This window comes from Equus quagga, chromosome 4, assembly GCF_021613505.1.
Source record: "Equus quagga isolate Etosha38 chromosome 4, UCLA_HA_Equagga_1.0, whole genome shotgun sequence".
In the NCBI taxonomy this organism is placed as follows: domain Eukaryota; kingdom Metazoa; phylum Chordata; class Mammalia; order Perissodactyla; family Equidae; genus Equus; species Equus quagga.
The window spans coordinates 79856341-79883924 of NC_060270.1; the positions used below are offsets into that span (position 1 = coordinate 79856341).

General features: G+C 36.2%; 1 protein-coding gene across 8 annotated transcripts in view; it reads left to right on the forward strand.

Annotated features, from left to right (window-relative positions):
• Positions 1-27584, forward strand: part of R3HDM1 (R3H domain containing 1) — a 180952-nt gene that overhangs the window by 48337 nt on the left and 105031 nt on the right. For 7 of the 8 annotated variants that reach the window (XM_046659030.1, XM_046659032.1, XM_046659034.1 and 4 more), the window contains exons 2-3: positions 17339-17547; positions 19017-19227. In XM_046659030.1, coding sequence (XP_046514986.1) covers positions 19057-19227 — 171 coding nt within the window. In that variant the 5' untranslated portion in view covers positions 17339-17547; positions 19017-19056. Of the gene's footprint in view, positions 1-17338; positions 17548-19016; positions 19228-27584 lie in introns of those variants that run through there. The other variant, XM_046659036.1, reaches the window with a different exon arrangement.

The window sequence follows — 27584 nt, forward strand, 5'->3', positions numbered from 1 at the left end:
GTCCCATAGATGCCCCAGTTCCTGTAATTCAGTTGGGAGTCCTCTCTTTACTTTATAACTACAGTTAAACACTGTGTCAACAGAGGCAGTGTGCTTCTATTTTTGCAGAGGAAGTTGCTGAGCATTCTAAGAAGTAGAGTGTGAAATTTGAGATGCAAGCAGAAAATTAAATCTCATTAATTCATATTTTTCTTACTGAGGATTTAGTCTTTGAAAATTTCCTTTATTACCTGACCTTGGTAGCACGTGTTAAGCACACTTCCAAGATGTCACAAGAAACCTTTCTAAATTTCCTCCACTATTTATATTGAATACTTACAGGGGACAGACAGAGCTTACGTAATTAATTCCAAAAAGAATATTGAAAGTTCTGTGTCTTATTAGCTAGTTGTAGGTTGTTTCCAAATTAAGGGTTCGTTATCGATGGAGTTCACTATTCACAGCTAACTCCTTTCTTTTCAGAATTAGAGGGAGGCCTCTACTTGACAATAATAAAACTACATTTTAAAATAATTTTAATTATGATTTTTGACTAGTTCAGAATCGCTTGAATTTATAAGGCGTAACAATTTCCAGTGCTCAAAGAGAGAATCATTTGAATTATCACCCATGTATGCAAGTGGATTTATTCTGACCTTTCTGACAAGTAGAAATACTTATCTTAATTTTTGCCACAATGAAAGTGGGTTCCTTCATTATTCTGCATTTCAATTTGTCCATCTGTTTCATAACAAGAGCTTTTTTTATGGTTTTGAAGGAAAACTGCTTTGAATTTATGTTTCTCATAAGTAACAAAGATTTTATGTGAGAAAAAATAATTTGTACCCTTTGATAGCAGCAGTAACTATTTATGGAAAAATCGGGCACTTGGACATTTGTTTTTCGGGTACTCAGGCTGGCACTTGATTTTTACCTCTTTCTAGTATCTAGGTACCCAAAAAGTGCAGGGCATGATAAAGGATTGTACACTGGGGAAATAGATATTTGGGAAAACTTTAAATTAACATGAAGTTTCTTAGAGAAGAATCACTGGTATTAGCTGCCTTGTCACCTTTGTTGTGTGAATAGTCGGGGAAGGTTTTGTGGATTTATAACTATTGTTAACTTGAATCTATTTATAGAGCTGAAATAGAGCCTGTGTTTGCAATAATTTTCAAGTTATAAAGTCAGTGTCTTTTACTTTGCTATTTGCCAGTATAGAGCACGGCTGATCTGTTAGGCTGTAGGTTATATAGACTGTAAGACTTAACCTTTTAGTGGCAGAGAAGAATAGTATTTCTGGTTAGTGGTATACATTTTTTCTTCAAATAGTATGGGTAATGATGTGAGCCTTGTCTGGTAGGATCCTTACAGCATTCCTCTATGCTGTGGAAAGTATGGTCTTTGTTTCACAAGATGTTTCCGGAAAGAGGGGCATGTGCTTTACCCAGCTATCACAGAAATCCATGGTCAGAATTTTAAAAGTACACTTGTCTGCTTATTCATTGTTTTACCCAATAGATACAATTAGTTTTCTATTTTCTTTATTTTAGATTGTTTGTCTTATAGTTGCTGAACATTGAGGGTTTTTTATTTGGTTTCGGATGATTCGTTTTCTTGTAAGTTCACCACTTGAGCTAATATAGACAACAAGCATCTGACACAAGGCGCGATTGTCCTCTGATCGCAGTTCTGTTGCTGTCTCCATCTGTTGGTATAAGGAGTAATGCTCTTGCCGGAATAAGCAAGCTCATTTTAATTTTAGCAAAAAACAAATTAAGAAATAGGGAATTATGCCCTTAATGTATTTTGTTTCTTTGTGACAGTTAAATTGGTTTGAAGAGACAAAACTGCCCTGCAACGTCAGCTTTTGTAGACAGATTGTCTTAGGGTTTTTTCCTCTTTTTTTTTTTGGCTTTTTGTTAGTAATATTACAAGTGTCAAAGAGAGTTATTAAAAATGTGATATATTAACCATGCCTAGATTCCATACATTTTGTTCTTTAGGGAATTAGAGAAAAATATAATTATCTCAACTTTTTTCATCAGTGTGAAGTCAGGCATCAGTGTGCATCAAAATTTTAATGTGAGACATCTCAAAAATCCTGACAGTCTTTGCACATTCACAGTTTCATGGGCTTTTGCATCATTGCTTCTGAATTGCTAATGAAGAGCTCAATATAGCTTCTGATGCATTTCAGATATTCTGGGTGGTGACTGGCTAGAGTGTTACTGACATCACAACATACAGCTGTTGACTTTCTATTGTCTCTGAGTCCTCGGCAAGTGCTTTAAACGGCTCTAGCAGCGCTCTCCCAATGTCTGACTAATCAGCTGGCTGAGTGTGCAGTGAGCTCTGTAGAGGAGCAATGCAGAGCATCAGTTTACAGATACTATGGAAAGTACATCTTCATTCACTCTGTATGGTGAAGCAAATACCAATACAATGAAGGTATGTGACTCTTAATTCATTTGCTAACTGTGTACAAAAGGTAATCAAATATATGAAGAGTTATTCATGTTCTCTTAGTACCATAGTTTTTACTAGGGGCATATGTGATAAAATCCTTACCACATCCAAAATGAGAGCATGTTTTTAAATGGTTCTTGTTTATTTTTACAAAGATATATTTATTTAGGTTGATAGAATGAGGAGTAGGAGTCAAATGACCGTAGTACAGTTCTCAGCTGTAGTTTAAGTTTCTTCTCTCCTACCCCCAAATTTGTGATGCTCCTTATACCTTACTGTTAGGACGGTTTACCTGTGTGCTCGTTGGTATTTGTGTAGAGCTGAACAAATTATCAATTGGAAAAATGACTTCTCTTTCAGGTTCATCTTAAAATAGACGTGCTGTATGGCTTGTTCGATCTTAAAAATTTCATTGTGGAACAAATACAGTATGAAGAGACTCTTCTTTTGGAAATTAAAAAACTAAAAACCTTAACTTTCAAAATTAACGTTAATTTTTTGTACCCTGTTTTGGGGGAAGAGGTAGAATAATCTTCGAAGTGCTTCTAACAGTAAAACCTAGATCTGTCATTGCTATGATTAGTGTAATCAAATACCACATTGCAAAAGAGAACAATTGCAAATCAAACTATGTAATTTTTGAGAACTGTCTGATTTCTAATTACATTATCTGGAAACCTTCACATTTACCTTGCTATTTTATGATTCTTCAGAACTGGAATCTCACCATATAGGTAATACTGAATAACTAAAATTTGTCCAGTAGTGTGTAACTGGCTTGTTTGAAAGGTTTTTGAGTTTTGCTTGCTTTTTACCTAGAATGAGCCAAAATTTTAATGTATTTGGAATTGCTGTGATATTTCCAACCCCCTCCCCCAGTATGAGATGATTATTTTGATCTTGAGGAATAACTCCTCTCTTTTTTAGAGGACATTGGAGGAAAATCACTAAGTGGCCTTTTATCAGTGCTGAATATCATTACTCCTCTTTCTTTTGTTTCTTTCAGATTCCCAACTGTGTAAGCAATTAGGATCGTGAAAATATTGATAGCTATTACTAACATTAGGGTCTTTTATAAGATACATTATTTCAACCTAATGCCTGTAGAATTTCATCATCATTGGTTTTTTAAGCTTCAGGTTTTCTTTTAAGTTTTGTGTTGAGAACTACAAAAGAAAAAAATTAACAGCACATACTCTCAATTCTTGCCTACAACTGCTTTCATTCGTCCTTTGTCACTTTCCACTTTCCTCTTTTTTGTACCTTTCCTCTTTTTCATTTCTTCTTTTCCTTCCTTTAGGTTTCTGTTTATGTCTCTCTCTGCCTCCTCCTGTTGTCTCCCCCCAACACACACACACACACACACAGGTGCATGTGTGTGCACACGTGTGTGTATGAGACTTTCTGAGTGTTTGTCTCTCCCTCTCTGTCTCTTCTCTCCCTCTCACCCTCCCCTGACCCATTGGTCTTCCCCACTTTGACTCAGTCTCTCTCCCTTTCTGTCCATCTCTGCCTGGTTTCTCAGGGTCTGTTTCCCTCTGTGACTGAATCACTGTCTATGTATCTGTCTTTCTTTCCTTTTCTGCTTGTCTTCTGACTCTTTCCCTCTCTCTGATACCTCCCTCTCTCTGTCCTTGTCTCCCTCTCCCTGTCTAGCTGTGTATCTGCTTCCCTCTGTCTGTTCTCCTTTTCCCTCTCTATCTCTTCCTCTCCCTTTCGATTAATCTCTGTTCATCTTTCCCTTTCCCTTTGTCTATGGTTCTCCATGTGCCCCGTCCTCCCCCTTTCTTTCTGTCTGTCCCCGTACGCCTTCCTCCTTCCTCTCTCACCCTCCTTTCCTCCTTTATGCCTCTCTTTCTCTCTACCTCTCTGTCCCTATTTGTGTGTCTCCCAGTCTCCCTGACTTCTGTTCTTTCTGTCAGTCTTTCTGCCTCTGTCCCTCCCTCTCTTGGCATTTTGCTACCTTTTTCACCCTACCCCCAGGTCTTTCTGTCTCTTTCTTGTCTGAGCTTCTCTCTCACACACACACACTCTCCAAATTTTCATTTTCATACAGGTTTTCAGTTTTTATTGGCACCAGATCTGCACTTGACTTTAATTGTTTTGGTTAATTAATAGCAGTTACTGGTTGCATTTTAATTTATGTTAAACTCTGTGCTTTCAGAAAGAAGCTAATGGGTAATTAAATATGTTTTAAATAAACACATTTTACCCTTGGTTCAATTTCTTTAATTTTTAGAATTTTCAGACCCTACAAATGGTTTAAAATGATCACATAATAAAATTGTCATTTAAAATGTTTTATCTGCCAAAGATATACATTTTAGACTGTTATAGGGAGTTTTTTTTCTCTTACATGATTTTGCTGTAATTTTTCGTGTTTTTTAGAAAGCAGTTTTAAAATTTTTGCTCTTTAAGATACTTAAGACAATATCCTACTTCAGAATTGTGTTCCAGGTTATGGATAAACTTGTATTTTTTTATGCCTATATGACTTTTTTGATTCCATTCTGTATTTTCCAAATATATTACACTGGATATATGTTGGGATTTTTTTTTCTTTCATTTTTAACTTTTTATTTTGAAATAATTACAGATTCACAGGAAGAAACAAAAATAATAGAGGGAAGTCCCATGTATGTCTTTTAAAGATTTTTAACATTTTTTAAATGTTTCCTCAAGATTTTGAATCTCAAATCTCAGTATTTAAGTAGTCTGAAGAACAAAAATTCACTTAGCATTTACCTGTTTACATAATCACAAACCTAGCAACTGTCTCATTGTTTTCATTTTGTTTTGTAAAGCAGAGTGAGGTGGCAGTTTGATGAAGATATAGCATATCTTAATAGCACTGTGGTTTTGTGATAACTAGCATAGAGCTATCAGGGAAAAAAATTAAATTTACAGTTAACAAGTAATATATGTTTAAGAAGCAAAGAAAGATGTGGGCTGAATTAAATATCCTTTTAATACTCTCCCTCCTCTGAAATTATGTAGCAGTGCTTGTTTTCACATTCTTTTGGTGCTTCTACGGCTTGTTACAGTTCTCTTCTGTGCTTTGTAATCAGACTCCTGGACATGTGGGGCACAGCATGGGGGTGAAATAGGGCCCCCCAAAATTGTTGTCTCTGTAAATCTTCTTGTCACACCTCCATAGCTGACCAACCTCCATTCTGATTGACATATGATATGTCTTTGATAGAGTTAATGCAGTGCTTTTTACTTTTTCAAACTAAATTCCTCTAAGCCCTGGAGTTCCACAGATGTACTTTAGTAACCAGAGAAAAGCCTGAAGTACCCAACCCCACTTTCCCACCTCCCCAAAGCAAGTTTGTATAAGAATGTGTGTGTGTGTGTGTGTGTGTGTGTGTGTGTGTGTGTCTACACATAATACAGACATTTATAGGGTTCTTGGTTCTCCAGAGCCTATTCGTGAATCCTAATTGACAACCCTTGTTTTATATTTTACATATAATATGAATATGAAAATGTCATATATAGATGCCTATGTAAAATGTAAAACAAGAATTGCCAACTAGGATTCACGTATAAGCTTCTGGAGAACCAAGAAACCCCTAAAACCTCATGCAAGAATGTCTGTGGACATACACATGTATGAGTGCTCCATTTCTGCAGAGAGGATCCTTGGGTTTAATAAGATTCTCAAGAATCTTAAGTCTAAAATAAGAATTACTGCTTTATGGTGTTTATAAATCATTATTCAATCTATGTTGATTTGACATCTTCTCTCTGTTCCTTTCTTTTCAAATGCTTGGAAGGTATACGATTTCCTTCTTCAGTAGCAGGCACTTCCACAAAAATCACATGTGGCTTTTTCCAAGCAGTTTGAACATATGCAGTGACTGATTACCAGGCACATCTGATGTCAGACTACAATACAGGATCAGAAGAGAGAGAGAGAGCAAGCAGAATGTTTTATTATCTCAATACTTTCAAAGTGTTACCTAAAACCACAGCTTCTTTTAACAGGTAGAAAATGCATGACAACAAAAATTGAAGACTTTGCCCCCATTGAGCTCCAATGAGACAATTATAAAGAAAACAAAAGAAGTTTGTTAAGTGTTAATAACTCCTAAAACAATTTGGTGTGGTGGACCTAGCTAGGAAATAATGAAAGAAAGCCATTAAAAAATTAAATCTGAAATGTATTAGACTCTGAATTTATTCATTTTGTGCAAAGCCGTAGGAAATTGAACCAATTAAACTGAACAGAACCGTAGGTACCTTAAAGAGAAGTTATATCTGCTCACTCTACAGGTACAGTGTATAGTGTGAATTTTCAGGGACTGTGAGGTTCTCAGCAGTGTTCTCTCATGCCTAGCAGCCGCGTCTTCAAGCTGTGAGAGTACTTGTACTTTGTTGTACGCATCCTTTTATAGAGTATGAAGTTAGATAATGGCAACTGAAAGACAACACCTGTTCTACCTCAAGCTGGTTTTTAAGCTATTTTTACTGACCACGAAAATGCTCTTTGACTGAAAGAAGAAATAAAACATTTTTGAGCCTTTTTCCCCCGAGCATAATCCCTAGGTGCTTTCTTGAAAGAAGGTTGTGATCCTTTGTTTGAAAGAATGTAGTTGGCAATTCAAGAAGTGAAGGGTGGCACATTAATAGTTATAAAACAGAATGACTGCCAATTGTAACCTAAATTAAAATCTTATAAAGGAAACAGATTTTTGTCATAAGAAGGAAATGGGTCATGTTAGATCTACTGATTCAAATGCTAGAGAATATGAAGTTTCGCATGTCGATGAAATACATTAAGCCATCAAAGAACCTTTGGGTGGATTAGATAAATGAGCCAGGAGCCCAGCATGAGTTTTGCTAAAACTCTTTGATGTCAGAGCTTAATACTTTTAAGGCCTTCAAAGAATTTTCATTGTGATTCTATGATAAGAATAAAATACTAGTCCTGGGTAAAAAGCACAGAGAGATAAATTTAGTTATATTGGTAGTACAGAGAAAAAATATCAAGTGAAATATAATTTTGAAGGAGTAAAGGGAACACTCTGATGTTATGTACCATAAAGACTGAAGGTTTCTTATAGGATCGCCTAGCACTTGCCACTGTCTGTGTAAACCATATGCCTTCTCATTGATGGCATTAGGAATGGCTGAGATAAAGGAACTGGGATTACACTCATGATGATGTTGACTTTTATTCATTAACTATAAACTACAGATATTATCTTGCTAAGAACCTAGCACAAAATGCATTAGTAAAGAATGTAATGAATGAGACTAGATATGCAAAAAAGTTGATAACTGCGATGACTTCCGACACTAACCCAGAGTTAGGCACAGGTTAAGGGCACAGTCTTCCACAAGTCTGCCCTCACTTTAGACACTAGGCCACTCTCACTTCTGACCAGCTGGCTACAAATTTGAAGGTTCCCATGACCCCCCTCAGGTTTGATAATTCTACAGTAGAATAACTTACAGAACTCAGGAAAGTGCTGTGTTTACAATTACAGTTTTATTGGAAAGGATACAAATCAGGACCAGCCAAAAGGAGAGACGTATAGAACGAGGTCTGGGTGGGTCCCAAATGCAAAGCTTCCGTTGTCCTCTCCCATGGAGTTAGGATGTGTTATCCTCCTGGTACAGTGATATATGACAATATGTAGAATATTGCCATCCAGGGACGTTCACCCAAGCCTCAGCGTTAACAGTTTTTATTGGAATTTCGTTACACAGGCATGATTGATTGAATCCTTGGCCATGCAGTTGAATTCAATCTCCTGTCCCCACTTCCCTTCCCACAGGTCATGCTGATATCACCTGGCTCAAAGCCACAACTTTCTTTCTGGTGTGGCCAGTCCCCATCCCCATCCTGAGCCAGCTCATTAGCATAAACTATGTAGGGAACCACCATGCCTTACCTCAGGTCAGGGCCCACCATCAATAACAAAGACTCTCCCATCACTCCAGAAATTTCAAGGATTTAGAGGCTCCTTCCCAGGAATCAGGGACAAAGGCCAGCCAAATTTTTTATTACACAGTATCTTATTCTCTAACTGTTGATAGTGTCTTCGGTGTTCTGCATTAGGGAAATAATTTGCTTTTCTGGTTCTCATTACTTATAAGAGATAACTCTTGAGGTCAAGACTGAAAAAATAGATGTTTCTCCTTCTAACTAGTTCTCTCTAGCTTAAAAGAATCTCTACGTGGATAATATATTATTTAAAGAATGAATTATAATCAACTTAAACTCAATATGGAACAAAAATCTGTATTCTCTCTTCTTCATGCCCACTCTCTTAAGTTCTTCTTTCACATACTCATTATCTGTGCTTCGTTTCCAGGAATCTAAACCTTTGAATGTTCTTTGTTTCCCAAAGCATGATCGGATAGTAAGACCAGTCTTTTTTCTTCCATGTAGTCTTTAAGAGATTTTATTATGTGCCAAGAGACCTTGTTACAACCTGATTTATTTATTGTAATCCTATGTTTAACACATGTATATAGAGTTTCCTGGACTATGACAGGTTTAGAATTAAGGCAAAATACATTTTACCCTTACTAGCACTATATTAGGAGATAATTAATAAAGCCTTCAAGTATAGCTACATTAATGGCCCTGACTTTATTACATCGTCCCTTGCCTTCATCTGCCAATATCTACACGCCTTTAGAATCTCACCAAGTTATCCCAGATTCTTCAAGGTATCTCCTGTGAGCTCGTGAACAACCCTTTCATGCCCTTCCAATTATTGCCTTCTCTGGCCTAATCCCCACTGCCACTTTTGCTGTTGCTTCCAATAAAATTGATCCTGTCCCTGCCAAAGCTTCTATCTCCTAGAGCTCTCAACATCATTAGTCTTCAGGGTACCATATTCACTAGAATCTTCTGTGCTGGGCTCTATCACCTGGACACCGTGAGCTGTTTGTCTCCCACTTCTGCACTGCCTTGGTTCTCTAATGAAAACACTTTCTTTAGCTTCTGCTTTCTCTCAAATTAGGACCCTGCTGCATAAAGATACGTAGAGTTCTTTTAGTACTCTAGCATTCCTAATTTCCAACTTTTTACGTTTTGATTTGGCCTTATTAAGCTGCTTAAGCACTGTACCACACATTGATGTAAAGCAGGATCTGGAAATGACTGTGAAAGGACATTTAGCCTATTCTGTAGCCAAGTAGCACCTGAGCTGCCTCATTTAAATTACTCCCATTTCACTGACCTCAGTTGAAGAATTGAGAAACCTCCAGTTAAAAAACTGAAAGCCTCCAGTCTTGTAGTCTACAAATTTCTCCCCAGAAGGACTGCCTAAGCACTCCAGGACGTTGGTGTCAGCCTTAATCAACCTCCCCCTTGGCTCACTCCAGTATGTATCCTCACCCACCATTCTCCCCAAACTCTACAGCCATCCCAGCTTCCTCACTTCTAGCAAATAATGTTCTAGGTAAAGTAGGAAGAGTTTATTAGATATGAATTCCCTCAGTTTCCTGTCACATTACCTTCAGTTTCTGAGGACAGTGAATACTTACAAGGCTTATCCATCCATTTCTGCTTCTGATCCCATTTCCTCATTTCTTTCCACTTCAAATTTTCCTTCTCATTCTCATCCTTTTTTCCTCTTAAACCTTTAGCCTCTCTCCTTCCTTTCTCTGCTGGCTTCTTCTCTTTGGCCTTTGCACTTTCCATCCTAACAATCTTCGCCTAACTGCTTCTCCTGCTTAACCTTGATGCCAAATCCAGTAGACTCTTTTTGGTCCTCCAGCTTCTACTTATTTCTTAGGGTTTGATGTTCCCTAGGGATTCTGGTAAGCCCACTTCCTTTCTTATTCAGTGGCTCTTGAGCAACTTGATCTATGTTGACAATTACAGGCTTCCATCTGTACAGTGATTCTGCCCAAATAAATAGCGTCAGCCCAGCCTTCTCTCCTTAGCTCCAGGTCATCCAACTCTCCCTCTTAGATTTCTCCACCTGAACATCCTGAAGGCATCTTAAACTTACTGTGTACAAAACTGAAGTCATTATTCTGCACCAAATCTTTTTTCATAAATTTTCTATGTTAGTGGGTATCAAACACCACCTACACCTTTATTGTGTCCTATCATAACTATTCCAACTATCACAGCCCTAACCTTTTCCCTGACTACCCATGTATCTAGTTGGCATCCCCCAGTTTGTTACTTTCTGTTATGTATCCTGTTCATTTCTAGAGGCAGTATATGTAGGTAGTGGCTAATAGAAAGGACTCTGGAGCCAGAAGACCTGAATTCAAATTCTAACTCTGCTACTTACTAGTCTTGCAACCTTGGACTAGCTGCTTAATCTTTCTCTGCCTCAATTTCCTCATTTGTAAAATGGGGATAATAAAAGCACCTACCTGTTAGGGTTGTTATGAGGGTTAAATAAAGTAATACCATTAAAGCATTGGGAATAGTGCTTTGTGAATAATAAGTAGCTGTTTAAGAGTTTGCTGTTGATATTATTGGTTTTAAAGCACTTATCACAATTAGTAATTATTGTGTTTGTTTTGTCTGTGCAGTAGAATGTAAGCACCTTGAGTACTGGGATTCTGTCTGCCGGGTCGCTGCCACAGCCTCAGCACTTAGAGCAGTGCTTAGCACATAGTTTCCAATGAAAAGATTAGAATGAATGCGTGAAATCTCTCTTTTCCATTTCAGCCTTCACCTCTTAATCTTTTATCTAAACTCTAGTCACTTTCCATCACAACTCATAACATTTTACCTGTTAGAACATGTAGCTAAAATGACTCTCCATGGCTTCTCTTAAAATATGTTCCTCTATTATTCAGGCTTTCTGTCCGTCATGAGACCAAGACTGAATTTCTAATCTTAACTTAAAATATATCCACTCTTTGATGTTGTTCTCCTGTTGTTTGTTTTTAGAGCATTTTAAGGAAAAATGTCAAAACCAAAAAAAGGAGCATTATAACACATGTTTAGTATTTACTACTCAGAATTAGCAAATGCTAACCTATTATATTTGATACAGATTTTTTTTAAGAAATAAAATAATGGAGACATGATTGAAGTCCCTTTTCTGTCTCACCTGAAACCCTTTCCTTTCCCTCCCCAGGCAGAATTACTAACATGAAATAGATGTGTACCCATCCTATGCATGCTGTTGAACTTTTTACATAAGTTGCATTGTATTGGAGAGATGATTCTGCTTTTTCACTAAACGTTCTAACATTCTGTTGGGACTTATGTTGATACAGCTTTAGTTCATTCATTTTGTTTTATCATATTGTGCAATACAAGTACACCACGTTTGTATTTGTTATGCTTTTTTTAATCCGTTTCCCTATTGATAGACATTTGGTCTTTCCCATTCTTTGCTTTTAATTAAAACGATGCAGTGAAAGTTCTTGTACCTGCACGTCTGAGTCTCTCTTTAGTGTATAGATCCAGAAGTGGAAATGTTGGGCCATAGGAAATGAGGAATTTAAACTTCATTTGCTATCACAAATTGTTTACTAAAGTGAACTCACAGTGTTTGAGAGTTCCCATTCCCCATGCCCTTGTTGACTCTGGCTATCAAATTTTTTGTCTTCAACCACAGTTCATACACTATTTCCATTAAATGGGCTTCTTTTTCCTGTCTTCCCCATTTCTCCACTCAGAATGCAGCTCAGTCAAGTAACACCTTACCTTCCCATGTAACTTTTCTCCAAGAGTAATTTGTGTCATAGTCTTGCAGGACATCACTAATAAGTTATTCCTTCCCATTCTTCGCTTTACCAAGTCTTTTTCCTCTGTCTTTAAATGTCCTCTTAAAATTATTTTGTGTGTTTCTTGATAAACGTCATTATTAACCTTCTCTTTGGGTTTAACGAACTCTTTCAGATCAAGGTTGTTCTTTCTCTTTTGCTCTTTTTAAATATGGCTGATATTTATTGCAGGTGTGTTTTCTGAGGTTACTCAGTAAATTTTTGTTGGATAACAGTAACTTTATAAATCACGTGGACATTTAGCATTTTGAAATGTTGGTGCTTATATTCTTGTTCAAGTGATTGACTCTGAGAATGTGAATTTCCAGTATTTCTAAATACAGTGTGAACAGTTTTCCTTGCCTTTATCGCTAGAGGCCTTTGACCAATTGGTCATGTCAATTTATAATCTTAGGAGAAGCTAATGTGTGTTGGTCTTGTGTATTTGGCTTATTTAATACATGTGCCCGCCTGAATACATTTTTTTTCTCTAAGGGGAGAAATACAGCATTGTGTCCATCTAATGAAATGACATTGAATAACCAGGTAGTCATAAGGGAAGAACAGTGCAGTGTGCTTTGCCAAATTCTATTCAGATAACTTCAGTAATGTATCTCTTTTTTTCTCCTCAATATTCATGTGAAGAGTACTTTATTATTATCTGTAAGAGCCAGATTTCTTTCCCACAAAAAAAATTAACTTAAATGTTTTTTAGATATTTTACTAACCTAAACTGGTTTTCATTGTGTGAAACTATTTATTTTTTGATTGCCTAACTTTTCAATTCTTTTGTGCTATAGAACCAAAAATTAGGCTCTAGGCATAATAAAGTATCTCTTGAGTTAGCAGTATCAGTATTGCATTTTTGTTGCTGAAAATTCTATCTGAAATTTTCACTAAAGAAACTACTCATTTGTAGACTGCATATACTAGTCTGCCCTTCCAAATGTTGATCCTAATTCTGCCCTGCTTTGTTACCTTAAGGAAGGTTCTTAACTATGCCTATTTATCATTTGTAAGCTACCAGGCTTCACATCGTTCCTTAGCCACAAACTGAATTCTTATTGCCAGCCAGGTTTACGTGTTTTGATACTTGTGATCACAAGAGATAGGGAGATTAAGAGAACCTGGCAGTTCTGATAAATCAGTAGTGATTAGCCCTACTGACCATTAATAGGAAGTTAATAGTGTTGTCCTTCTGTGCAAAGAACAGTACATAGCTCCATATGAACAGGATAAGTTTACTTTCTGTCTTCAATACATTGTTAAGGAGTTACCACATGTTATAACAACTCTTGACACACAGGTACTCTGTAAACCCAAATTGCCTCTCTTCTTGGTACATACAGATGATGATACAGCATTGTGGATAAGAGCTTGGAGTGAAGCGCCTGTCTGCCCCAGTTCATATCCTGGTTCCCACACTTACTAGCTGTGTGACCTTCAACAAATCAAACAAGGGTTATAATAGAACCTGCTTCTTAGAATTGTTGTGAGCTTAAATGAATTAATTATGAAAAGTATTAGAATAGGACCTGGCACATGGTAAGCTATATATTAGTATTAGTTTTTGGTGGTACTTATTTATATTTCTTTTGTACATTGCCTATTTCCCATTTCTCTCTTTTTTCCCCCTTGATTTATAAGAGCTTCTTTGCTTTAGAGGTGTTGACCCTTTTGTGTTAGAAATATTTGGTTTTATCATTTTCCTTTTAATCTTTGTTACATTTTGTCATATTTTTGCTGATGCCGTCAAGTCAATTCTGACTCCTAGTGACCCTGTGTACAGCAGAATGGAACCCTGCCCTGTGTGTTGCACCATCCTCATCTTCTGGCGCTGTATCAGACAGCGCTCTGCTGCTATTCATAGGGTTTTTGTGGTTGGTTTTTCCAGAAGTGGGTGGTCAGGTCTTCCTTCTGTATTTTGTCATACAGAATATTAAAACTTCATTGTAAGTTTTGTTAATATTTTCCTTTGGTAGCTTCTAGATTTTTCTGTCGTGCTTGGGAAGGAATATCCCCTATATTTCCAAGTACCTTTATAGCTTTACTTTTTTTAGGTTATGATCTTTAATTTCACCTTTAATTCCCTTTTGCTTATGGTGCCAGGTGGATGCCAATCATTTTGGGCATATACTTTTGAAGATTGTATTATTTGTACATACATGTGGCATTTCTCTTTTGTTGGCTACCTGGTAGCACAGAAATTGTATGTAATCAAATCTGTGGCTTGTCCCTAATAGATAACATGTTAGCAGTTGGAAGAATGTTTTTTCGAAGTTGAATATGCATTTTGAGCACATATATCCATCTCTTAGGTTGAAACAGATTCTGAGAAATGCAGTTTTTAAATATCAGTAACAGTAGATACTCAGATGTATGCACTTAATAAATGCCAACATTTCGTTCATTTTTTTCTCTATGTTGTCCTTCTAATGTAGAAACTTAGCAAATTCATATAACTTCCTTACAATAAGTTTCACTTACTGTGTAACTCTTATTACATTAGGGTGGAGCATTTAATTGACTCCTGAATGTTGTAGCAGAGACGTGTGCTGTGTGGCTTCTTATACTTGACACCCACATGCCCACACAGCCTTAGGTAACCCAGAAGTGTAGGCTTTGTGCCAGGATAAAAGGGTTTTTGTTTTAGTGGGTACCAAAAAGCCTGGAGTATGTCTTTTACTTCAAGATTTGGAGAGAACATTTTTATTTAAAACAAACGCATTAGTATTTCGGAGGAGAATGCAAAGTTTGTATGAATGTTTAATGTTAAATTGGAAGGTTCAAAATGAGAGCTTCTTTAGGCTATGCACCCAGTCAAGCATCCCCCTCCCCATACATACACACATGCACACAAACTCTAGTGTTCTCCTCATGAGCGTTGTAGGGTAAATGCCTAAGAAAACTTAAGGTATGCAAAGCCACTGTGCCCCGTGGGGGGCCTCCTGTCGATCTCCTGTCAGCAGGGTACAGTCAGGGAACAGCGAAGTCAGCCTCAGCCAACTGCTGGCCTAGAGTGATTCTGACCACGGCAGAGAGCTAACATTTTTGTAGTGCCCACTCTGTGAGATAGACTGTGGTGAGTGCTTTACATTGAAATCATTCAATCTTCCCAGCAAATTTTTGAGCTAGATATTCTTTTTCCCCACTTTACAGGTTAAAATATTGTAGCTCAGAGAGCTTAAGATGTTTACCAAAGTCATGACTGGCAGAGCTGGGGTTTAATGCTAATGCACTTCATCTTTCTGTTACACCATTGCCTCCTTCCCAGGCAATAACTGGTCATTTTGGTTCAGAATCATTCATTTATTTAGTTTGTTGTCAAGTCGTGTGGCATATTAGCAAGTATTGGTCATACAAATTGGTTGTACGACTTTGGACAAGTCATGTGACCTCTGGGCGCTAACAACTTGCATGGTAAATTATAAGATTGGACTAGGTGGTCTCTAAGGTTCCTTGGGGTTCCTTGGGACCTTAGGGTCCTAAGAGAATCTTCTGATCCTCATAGAATTCTTAGTGTTCACCTCTTTACTTGGTGCCTCTTCCTCATGACCCCTTGTAGCTATTACCTTACTCATTTCTTTTCTTTTCTTTTCTTTTTTTTTGAGTAAGATTAGCCCTGAGCCAACTACTGCCAGTCCTCCTCTTTTTGCTGAGGAAGACTGGCCCTGAGCTAACATCCATGCCCATCTTGCTCTACTTTATATGTGGGACGCCTAACCACAGCATGGTGTGCCAAGCGGTGCCATGTCCACACCTGGGATCCGAACCGGCGAGCCCCAGGCCGCCGAAGCAGAACGTGTGAACTTAACCGCTGCACCACTGGGCCAGCCCCCTTATTCATTTCTTAACTGCATTACAACCCCACGTTTTTAGAATTTCAGATTTAAAGGATTCATGATTAAATCACAAAGTCACTTTGCAAAGGACACGAAGAATTTGGCTTCTTAGTGAGTGCTGCCATCTTGTGTCTACCATTCCATGAGAGAAAAAGTTGAAAATGGTAAAAATTATATTGAAGTATTTTTGTTTTGTTTTTGGTGGAACTTAAAAAAAAAAAAAAAAGACACTCAGTCATTTATTTAGTTGTCCAGCAGCAGCCTTGGTCAGCTTGAGATGACAATGTCAGTTAAAAATCAGCTTTCACATTTGTTTATGATATCTCCTTCTCTATTATCCCTTAGTCAGTCGCAGTGAAATTGAGATGTGAAAACTAGTATGAATCTATATCAGGGTTCTAAATGATTACGTTTCAAAATAGTTTTGAAAGAGTTAGTGTAAGATGTGAGTTGTTCCGTGATGCATGCTTGGCAGTATTAGTGTTATATTTCTTGGTGTTTAGACCTTATTATGCTCTGTTGTTTTCACCTTAAAACTACTATTCAGAATGTACACCTGAAATTTACACAATGCTATAAGCTAGTGTGACCTCAATAGAACATTTTTTTTAACTGTACTATTCTATTTATTGACAACAAAATTGTCAAAGGAAGATGGAAAGAGCTATATGGGATTTTTAGAGTTATTTGCTATGATGTGTTCACTTGCACCGAAAAAATGTAAAATGAAACTGACTTTAAAAACAGATGACACTGAGAGAATTTTGGCATTGATCTTGCAGATGTCTTTAAAAATAGTCATTCTACCCTTTATAGACATTTAGTTTTAACAGACAATGTGGGTTTTTTTGAAAATGTTAATGACTTATTATAGCTTTTTGTTCTTTTCTGCTTTTAAAAATCTGGAGTGTGATTATTATTCAAAATTGGAGTCCTCTCAAGTTCATAGAGTTGTAACTCTAGAGGAAAAATCATAGCTCTTGGAGTCCGGTGTTCCTGATTGTGATCTTGGGCAAATGTTTTTTTCCCCTTATGTATAAAATGAAGATAGTATCTCCCTTACAACACTGACTACATACTATGTTCTTATTGTATATTAGCTTCCTTGCTTTTTTCTCCCTTCTGCTTTTGCTACTAAACTCTCTAGGTGACGTCAGTGATGTAATCAGGCGCACAAAACTAATACATGTGAGAATTAGTTGTAGCTAAGTGTTCTGATTCTTGTTTAGGACAAGAAAAGAATAAAATCACCAACAGTAATATTTTTCATTTCCGGATTACTGGGTAGTGGTCCATTTCCCTTGGCTATTTTGTTAAAATGTTTTCTTTTGTTTTAATTTTAGGCCACTGAAAGGTATGATATATTTGATCCAAGACAGTCCATTTCAGTCCAGGAATCTACAGTGGTGACAAGGACATGGGACTCCTCCTGCCAGATTCCAGATGGTTCAATACAGTTGACATCCTGGCTGACAACTGTGAAAAAGAACTTTGGATTATTTTATTTTATTGTTGTGGGACACCACAATCCCAAATCCATAGGACACATCAGGTAACCTCTCTTGTCACTTGAGAAAAACTTGAGAAATTTTACTGAGGTCCCTTTTTCTTTCAAAATCTCGTACATAAAAGCAAGGAGCCAGAGTATTGTAAATAACCCTCTCCCTCTTAGTAGCTTATTGTTTTGAGAATGAACTGGTTAACTTTGGTATGGAATATAATTAAGAAAGACATGTTTTTGATTTAATTTAGTCTACTTATGAGTTTAGAATCTATTTCTCTTTAATTTTTCAAAGATATTTATAGATCCCTAAAATATATTTAGATATTTAATTGCAAAACATTTTCGAGAAAAGAACTCTTGAACTTTCTAGACTGATATAGAGAAGATAAGTACTACTGGTTTTTCCCCTCGAGATTTTATTGTGAAATTTCCAGAAATACAGAAAAGTTGAAAGAATTTTACAGTGAACAACCATACAACCATCCCTAGATTCTACCATTACCATTTTATCATACTTACTTTAACCTGGATCTGTCCCTCTATATCCATCGGTCTATCTATCCACCAATTCTTAATTTTTTTGATGCATTTCAAAATAAGTTGCTTTTGTTCTCACCACACACAAAAAAATTATAATTATGTGAGGTGATGGAGTCTAGTAATCATTTCACAATATACACGTGCATCCAATCATTACTTCATACACCTTAAACTTACACATTGTTATATAACAATTATATCTCAATAAAGCTAGGGGAAAAAGTTGTTGGCATCTCTCAGGTGTGCCAAAATGACACCTATCTCCAATACATTCCTATTTGATATCCAGTGTAAAGTCCCAGTGTTTTCTTAAACTCACTAAAGACATGAACTATATTGACATCTTATGTATTTGATCTCCTATGGAGTCTGTATACTAGAGCATCTGATAATATGTGTTTGCCACTGAATCATAGAAGTCAGGAGAGTGTTTGGTGCTTGATTCATAATGCTAAACAGAGTTATTAATGCAGATTCACAACTGTGTTTTGTATAGAATGTTGCTGTTTGTTTCACTATTTCCTCTCAGAATGACACAGTAATTTAAGAAGTTTAGAATTTTAGAAATCTAGATAGAAAGCTATGATAGGAAAGTATTTTTCTCATAGGATGATACTCATAATATCCCTTTAGAGAAAAATATTTCTGTCATCTAAAATATACATTTATAACTCTCTAGCCATACCTTCCATCTCAATATGGCTCATTCCTTAATGTTTCTTAGGAACTTTCAGAAGTAGTATGTGCATCAAAATCACCTTGTACCCTTATTATAGCGCTTATCTCATTGTATTATGATTTTTTTTATTTGAACGTGTCTACCACTAAACTGTATACTCCTTGAAAGCAAGAATTTTGCTTCTGTCAGTGTATACTCATCATTATTCCTGGAATATAGATGGTACTCAGTACTGTGCAATAACTGAATTTAAGAAATGTTTCAAATAGAATTAAAATTTTTTTTCTTTCTTGCTAAGGCTTCAAGTTCCCTCTAGAATTCTAAAATAACCTTTGCTAATGAGGATGTCTGATACTGTTACTGTAAAAAATGAAACTGAAACAATGAAGGATTTGGAGGCAGAAGTGAAAGATACAACCAGAGTTGAAAATCTTATCAAATCAGAAAACTATGGGAAGATTTTGGCAGAGAAGAATGAACGTTGTATTGACAACAACATTGATTTGCAGGTAAACAGGAATTTCTCTCCGGCTACAAATACTGAATATTCAATATATAGTTATAATCTTCATACAAAACTCACTTTCAGGATTCTAAACAGGTAAGTTGACTCTGGGGGACGTGCCTATCAGCTGATTTTTGAGCCCTCTGGATTAGCTGGTTGAGTCTATCTCTTTGATTTGCTTGTGTCATGTAACATAGTTCTTTTTATTTGTATATGGCCAGTATGTTTTTTATTGGCTTTCTACTTTTTCATTCTGCTCTGTACATAATAATAAGTAATGAAGAGTTCAGAATTTAACCTAAGAGCTCTTAGGGGAGAGAAGAATAGAGAGTTTGAAACTGCAGAAGTTCTTTTGATAAAAGCAGCCCTCAAAGAAAGCAATCAATCAACCATGACTGAGCAAAGAAGTTGGTGGAAAAAAAGTCACTTGAGGCTTTTGATGCTACACATATTTGATAACTTAGCACTAACCACTGAGAAGGCTTTTAATTCCACGCACAGATAGAAATTGGTGAGTTGGTCAGCAGATGCACGACAGGTGAAAATTGTTTGAAGTAGTACTTATAGTATTTACTTCTAAGTGTTTCAGTTATCTACTGCTATATAACAAAGTGTTGCAAAACAAAGGGCTAACAATGTCAAAACAACAACATTTTATTTTTTAATATCTCATGATTTGTGAGTCAGGAAATGGAACAAAGGCTTGGCTGAGTGAATTTTCTGTTGCACAAGGCATCAAAAGAGGTCCCTTGCTGATATTTAACTGGCAGATGGCCTGACCTGGAAGGTCCAAAACTGTTTCACTTACATATCTGGCACCTTGGTGGGAATGACTGGAATATAGGCTCAGCTGGAACTGGAAACACTACCTATAGTCCCTCTAGCATGGTAGACTATAAGACTTATTATGTGGCGACTCAGAGGTCCCAGAAAGAGTGTTCCAGGAGCCAAGCAAATCTACAAGATTTCTTTTGACCTGGGCTGGGAAGTCCCAGAATGTCGTTTGATGATGCGTGTCAGTAGGGCCAGCCCACATTCAAGGGAAGGGGAATTAGACCCTGCCTCTCAGTAGGAAAGACTTTTATTCTACCACAAAAAGTTATTTTAAAATACTATCTTTAACACTTCTGTTTTAGTTTAGCCCTATGAATAAGAATTCTATTTTTGGAGAAAGTACTCTGTCGTTCTTTCTACATTCTAAAGACCTTGAGGGCTACATGCCAAAAATTGTACCTTCATTTTTTTATGATAAGTAAAGAGGTCTCTTTTAAAGATTAATTCCTTCATTCAGTCAAAAACTTTCTTTAGGGGCTGGCCCGGTTCTGTAGTGATTAAGTTCACACCATTCACTTTGGCAGCCTGGGGTTCACAGGTTCGGATCCTGGGCACAGACCTAGCACCGCACATGAAGCCACGCTGCTGCAGCATCCCACGTAAAATAGAAGAAGATTGGCACAGATGTCAGCTCAGCAACAGTCCTCCTAAAGCAAAAAGAGGAAGATTAGCAACAGATGTTAACTCAGGGCCAGTCTTCCTCTCTCACACACACACACACACACATACATACACACACAAAAACAACTTGCGTTATTCTCCATTATGTGCCACAAATGTGTTAGAAAGTGATAGCAATTCGTGCAGCTATGAGAAAGCGTTTAGGCCTCGCTGATTAAGTATAGTCAAGTAGTAATTATAGAAGAAATTGGGAGGCATACATATTTTTTCTACTCATTTTTAGTAATAGCACTTTTTAAACAAAAAATCTCCATGCCTGCAATCAGTACACTCAGTGGTGGCAGTGTGCCAGTATCTTGATTGAATAAGAGAAAACCTACTAAAATTCTTTTGCATTCCTGATTGAAATACAGTCATGTGGTGTTAGGCGATTTCATCGTTGTGCAAACATCATAGAGTGTACTTACACAAATCTAGATGGTATAGCCTACTACACACCTAGGCTATATAGTACCTTATAGGTACTTATAGGACAACTGTCATATATGTGGTCCATCACTGACTGAAACATCATTTTGCAGCACATGACTGTAGTGAAATATTTCCTTGTAGTCTCTTTTCTGCACCTGATGTTCACTCTTCAGGTCATGCTTATCAAGAGGCGATTAATTTGGATTATTGCTTTTCCTCCTATGTTTGTTGTGTTGCCCTTGGCAATAAGCACAAAAATATTCTCATGACCACTACTGAAGCATGTCCCAGTTGTTCGTACTACAGGAAAATTTCATGCACTCCCCAAACACTTTTGTTGTTGTTAGTGCCATTGAGTCAACTCTGACTCCTAGTGACCCTGTGTACAGCATAGTGAAACCCTGCCTGGTTTTTTTTGCACCATCCTCTCACCTTCTGGTGCTGTATCAGACAATGCTTGGCTGCTATTCATAGGGTTTTCATGGCCAATTTTTTCAGAAGTGGGTCGCCAGGTCCTTTTTCCTAGTCTGTCTTAGTCTGGAAGCTCCACTAAAACTAGTTCAGCATGGATGACTCTGGTGGTATTCGAAATACCAGTGGCATAGCTTTCAGCATCACAGCAACACACAGCCACCACAGCATAACAACCAATAGATGGGTATTATGGTTCTCTCACTGGGAAATCTTAACCACTAGACCACGAGTGCAACTCCCCCAAATACTCATTGAAAATATACTATATCAAGGAAATACTATAGTAAGCAAAAATCGGCATGGTCTCTGACATGTTCCATATAGCATGGTGTCTGTAAAGACTGGGAAGAGGAACAGAGAATATGAGAATTCATTTTATGTTAATCCATTGAATGCTATATTCACTGTTTATTCATTTGTTTATTAAGAATTTACTATATGTGGGAATATTTACTGTGCTTGGAGCTTTTTTGGGTCCAAGATGCCTCTGTGCAGGGTGTCTGGCAAGGGGCTTACAATCGAAATAATATGAGAGATTTAAGTCGTGGAAATTAGGAATGGAAGCAGATAAGATCAGAAAATTTTTTTCCTATGTTTTCACCTGACACAGTGTAAAATAGAATCAACTATTTTAAGCATGAACAGGGAATAGAGTGTTGTGTTAAAAAAAAACCTGGTTAATATAAAGTTGCCTTTTAACTTAATATGGAGTTACCTATTATGAAATACCTTTTTTCTAAGATATTACTAGACATTTTGTCTTCCTTTGGTAACTCTAAGATACTACCTAAAGGTTTAATTTTAAATAGTAACTATTATTTTTACTCATATTTAGATGTATGTGCCAAAGAATGTAGATTTCCTATTAAGAATTTCGAGTAAACCAATATATTCTCTATCATTCTGAAGATCAGCTACCATGAGTATAACTTATGTCTGTTGTCTTCCATCAGCATAGTAATATTTAAAGTACTTAGGAAAATGGAAATGTTTTCCTGAAGAAGCATACATTTCATCCATTTACAAGTCTTAATTTCCTGACCATCGTAGCTGCTTTAATACTATGAAGAAATCTTTCTGTTTTCTACTATTGGTTATGGAGAGCATTTACATGAAAAATAATTTGATCAAACTAGAGAGAGGTCCACAAAGATTATCTCATAAAGTTCCTTGACCATTATTATTATAAATAATTCTGCTTGTATGGCTCTCTACTCTTTAAAAATTATTTGCTGTTTTTTTATTCAGATTTTTGTTTTGGACTACAATCTTTTATAGAAATTTTAGGGTTACTTTCTTAAGAATTTCTTAAGAATACTTTAGAGCGAATTCGAGTAATCTATGTGCTTTAATGTCAAGACACTAACTTTCCCACATAATTGCTATAAGGTTGTTCTGAATTGTTGATTATGGTCCCAAATAATTGGATCTTGAGTTACATGTTGGACTTTCTATGATTATTAAGTATTTGGAAGTTTGGGGTAGTGAGGTGTCAAGTTTCTAAATCCAGAAAATGTTTGATTTGTTAGACTATTACTAATCTTTAACATAGGATCAATGGAGGGGTGAAGTGTTTGCTTTGGTTTCCTTTGTATAACTTATTTGTATGGCCTCCATTGTTTGATATTTCTCAGGGATAGATTTTTTAGATTAAATGTAGGGTAAATTACTTGCGTTGACTGTTGCCATCATTTGTTTGAAATGTAAAATTAGAAATCTTGTGCTCTGTTACTTACTAAAGGTTCAGACTCAACTTTCTTATTCTTTACAGTTGTATCTTTGTACTTGACGAATGCTCTGTCTAAGGATGTTCATCTATATAAATGTGTATGTAAACATCTAAAACATATTTTGGATCAGTTTAAACAACAATCCCTCTCCCCACAAACTGTTTATTGAACAGTAGGGTGGCAAATCCATGTTGTTTTGGTAACCCTTGTTGTGGAGGAAGTAAAGAACTGATTTTTGTTGACAGCTAGGGCTTATGTGCCAGAGTGCATGAACAGTTTCTGATATATATAAGTGAATTTTCCACACGCAGAATCAGTTGAAGTATGTATTTAGTATATTCTCAGTTTCTGTGGCAAGCCCTTTGATGGTCAAGATGAGACTTTTGCATCTTGTATCCCCCAAGTTAGTTCCAATGCATTTCTTTTAAAAGGGGAGGATAGGGCAAGTAAGGGACAAGAAAGCAATGGCAATCCAGTAAGATAAGCAGAAAAACTCAGGGTACAGGCCAACTTCCAGTGAGTTTAATGGGCATCAAATTCCTTAATTGATGAAACATGCAAAGGAATTTCTGTTGAAAGGATTGAATAAAAGTCTGTCTATATAAAATCATAAAAATCTTAACTGTTTTCCTATTTGACTAACAAAGGTAAAAAATTGTATGTAAAGTAAAATTTATTTCTTGACATAAGCTCCCAAGAATTTCAGTGCATTATTTTTGTTTCTTTGTATTAAGCTTCCTGTCTGTATACTGTACTTTTATTGTCTTTTATTAATATTTAATGAGTTCAGCTTTTAAAACTTAAAATTCACTTCCCATAGTACACTTTACTTTTTAAATTATTTCTAGAATTTGGTACTCTTTCTATTGAACCTGAGTTATATGCACATATGAGAGCTAGCACTTATGTAAACACATTTGCTTTTCCCAGTGCTTTATTATGACATCTATAAAGAAGATGTTCACCACATCGTATAGATGGAGAAATGCTTTTACGTAATATTTTTACTTCTTCCAATAATTTTCATGTATGTCACCAGTAGTATGGTGAGATCCTTTATCTTCATTTAATATAAGGGGTAACTGTAAACCAGAGTCTGTGGCTTTCTCTGGGGACTTTTCCTTAGTGTTAAGACTCAGGCCTTTGGATATTTAGTTCTGTGCTCTTTCACCCAAAGTGTTAAATGGTATAAACAGGTTACTGATTGGCTTTGGTTTGTCGGTTTATTGAATTTTTTTTTAAGAAGTTCACTCTCCCAACTCAGAAAACTTTGCTGTTTTCTCTTATTCCAGTGGAAGTTATCAATTTGACCTCTGTTGTTTTTATTGTTCTTGACCTTTAGTTAGACATTTAACTCTTTAATGCCTTATCTTCTCTTCATAATTACCATTAATCTTTGCTATTGCCTTGAAAAGTAGTGAGAATTAGTAAGGTCTTCAAGGTATATTAAGAGCCTTAGTTGAAATATCTCAACCATTACACTTTATATGTTCATAATAATTACAAATCAAAAACAACCCTCTTTTTGAAATGTTAGGTTTCCTCTCAATTGACTAACATTCATTGGTGATTGTCTTAACATGCAATATTATTCATAAAGATTATTCTGTTCTTTCTTAGTAATACATAAATCTCGTTTCATTATTTCAATACTTTCATTTTTCTTTGTTTTCCTTTATAATAAACTTCAAATTGTTCTTAGCAGTACAAAGATAGGCAAAGAAAGTTAGTGAGAATGTTAGACCAAAAGAGACCTTATGATTAATCAAAAAAATTAGAAAACAAAACCTATGTGCCATTCCCATATATTAAAGTTGACTGCATAGATTTAGGGTTTTGTTTCTTTTGTTATTAATTGTAAAGATCTCTGATTTAGGGTAGCAATTAACATATAGGTAATGTTTTGAGGATCCTTTCAGATTCATATTCAAAATAAATCTTAAATCTGTTTAAAGTTCTTTTATTGTAAACAAAAGAACAAAGTACTGAAATCATCAACCATGTTTGTTTTTCTTTGCACTCAAATTTGATCTATAGGGCAGTACAGTGAAAAACAGTGTACATTCATTGTAATATTACTTAACCATTTATTATTGAACCGCAGTTTTTCTCCAAGGTAGCAGCTAGCTCTGACAATGTATTAATATCAGTTTCAAACTGAAATTCTAGTCAAGATGTTTCATATTCTGCACCCATTTATAGGCCCAATTCCTGTCCTATACTACAGTGTCAAACAATGTAAATTATAAATTGGGTGCTTTGTCCCTCAGCCTTCTAAGTTCTAACTTAATTAGCATGTTTCTGGAGTCATAAAGATCTGTTAAACAAGCTGCTAAATTTTTACTGTGACACTGAAGTTCTCTTAAAAGTGAAAAGCAAAACAATAGAGAAAAATCAATGAAACCAAAAGTTGGTTCTTGGAAAGATCAACAAAATTGACAACCTTTAGTTAGATAGACTAAGAAAAAAAGAAGACTCAAATTACTAAAATAAGAAATTAAGTGGGGATGTTACTACCAATCCTACAAAATAAAAAAGATTGTAAGAAAGGACTATGAACAATTTTTGTGTGCCAGCAAATTGGATCTAGGTGAAATGGACAAATTCCTGGAAACGTAAAACCTACCCAGAAAGGCTAAATCACAAAGAAACAGAAAATCTGAATAGACCGATAACCGATAACTAGTAAGGAGATTGAAGCAGTATTCAAAAATCTCTCAACAGAGAAGAGTCCTGGTGGATCTCATGCCTTTGCTGGTGAATTCTACCAAACATTTAGAGAAGAACTAATACCAATCCTACTCAAACTTTTACAAAAAATTAGAGGAGGGAGAACTTCCTAACTCCTTCTGTGTGGCCAGCATTACCCTGATACTATAGCTAGACAAAGACACTACAAGAAAAGTAAACTACAGATCAGCGTCCCTTATGAACACTGATGCAAAAATCTTCAACAAAATACTAGCAAACTGAATTCAGTAGTATAGTAAAAGGATTATATGCCATGACTGAGTGAGATTTATTCCTGGAATGCAAAGATGGTTCAACATGTGGAAATTGTTTGATGCAGTACACCATCTTAACAGAAGGAAGGGGAAAAAGCACCTAGTCATCTTAATTGATTCAGAGAAAGACTTTCAGAAAACTCAACACCGTTTTATGATTAAAAAACACTCATAAAACTAGCAATAGAAGCAAACTAACTCAACATAATAAAAGCCATATATGAAAAACCCACATTGAACATCATACTGGTAAAAGACTGAAAGCTTTTCCACTAAGATCAAGAACGAGGCAAGGATGCCCACTACTTGTGCTTCTAGTCAACACAGTGCTGGAAATTCTAACCAGAGCTATTAGGCAAGAAAAAGAAATAAAAGACATCCAAATTGGAAAGGAAGAAGTAAAATTATCTCTGTTTGCAAATGACATGATTTTATGTATAGAAAACCCTAAAGATTCACACACAAAACTGTTAGAGCTAATAACTGAATTCAGTAAAATAGCAGGATACAGTCAACACAAAAAATCAGTTGTATTTCTATACACCAACAGTGAACAATCTGAAGAGGAAATTAGAGAAGCAATTCTATTTACAAAAAAGAATAAAACACTTAGGAATTAATCAAGGACACAAAAGACTTATACAGTGAAAACTACAAAACATTGCTAAAAGAAAGAGACATAACTAAGTGGAAACACATCCCCTGTTCAGGGATTGGAAGACTTAATATTCTTAAAATGCCAATACTACTCAAAGTGATCTGCAGATTCACTGCAATCCCTGTCAAAATCCAAAAGACATTTTTTGAAGAAACAGAAAAACCCATTCTAAAATTCATATGGAGTCTCAAGGGACCCAGAATAGCCAAAACAATTTTGAAAAAGAACAAAACAAGTTCTCACACTTCCTGATTTCAAAACTTACTGCAAAGCTACAGTAGCCAAAACAGGGTGGTACTGACATAAAGACAGACAGATAGACCAACGAAATGGAATAGAGAGGCCAGAAATAAGCCCTTGCATATATGGTCAAATGATTTTTGACGAGGGTGCCAAGACCATGGAGAAAGGACAGCCTTTTCAACCTATGATGCTGGGAAAACTAGAGCTCCACATGCAGAAGAATGAAGTTGGGCCTCTCCCTAACACCGTACAGTAGTCCCTCTCTCCCCCTTTATCTGCTGTTTCAAGTTCCACGGTTTCAGTTACCTGTGGTCAACCATGGTCC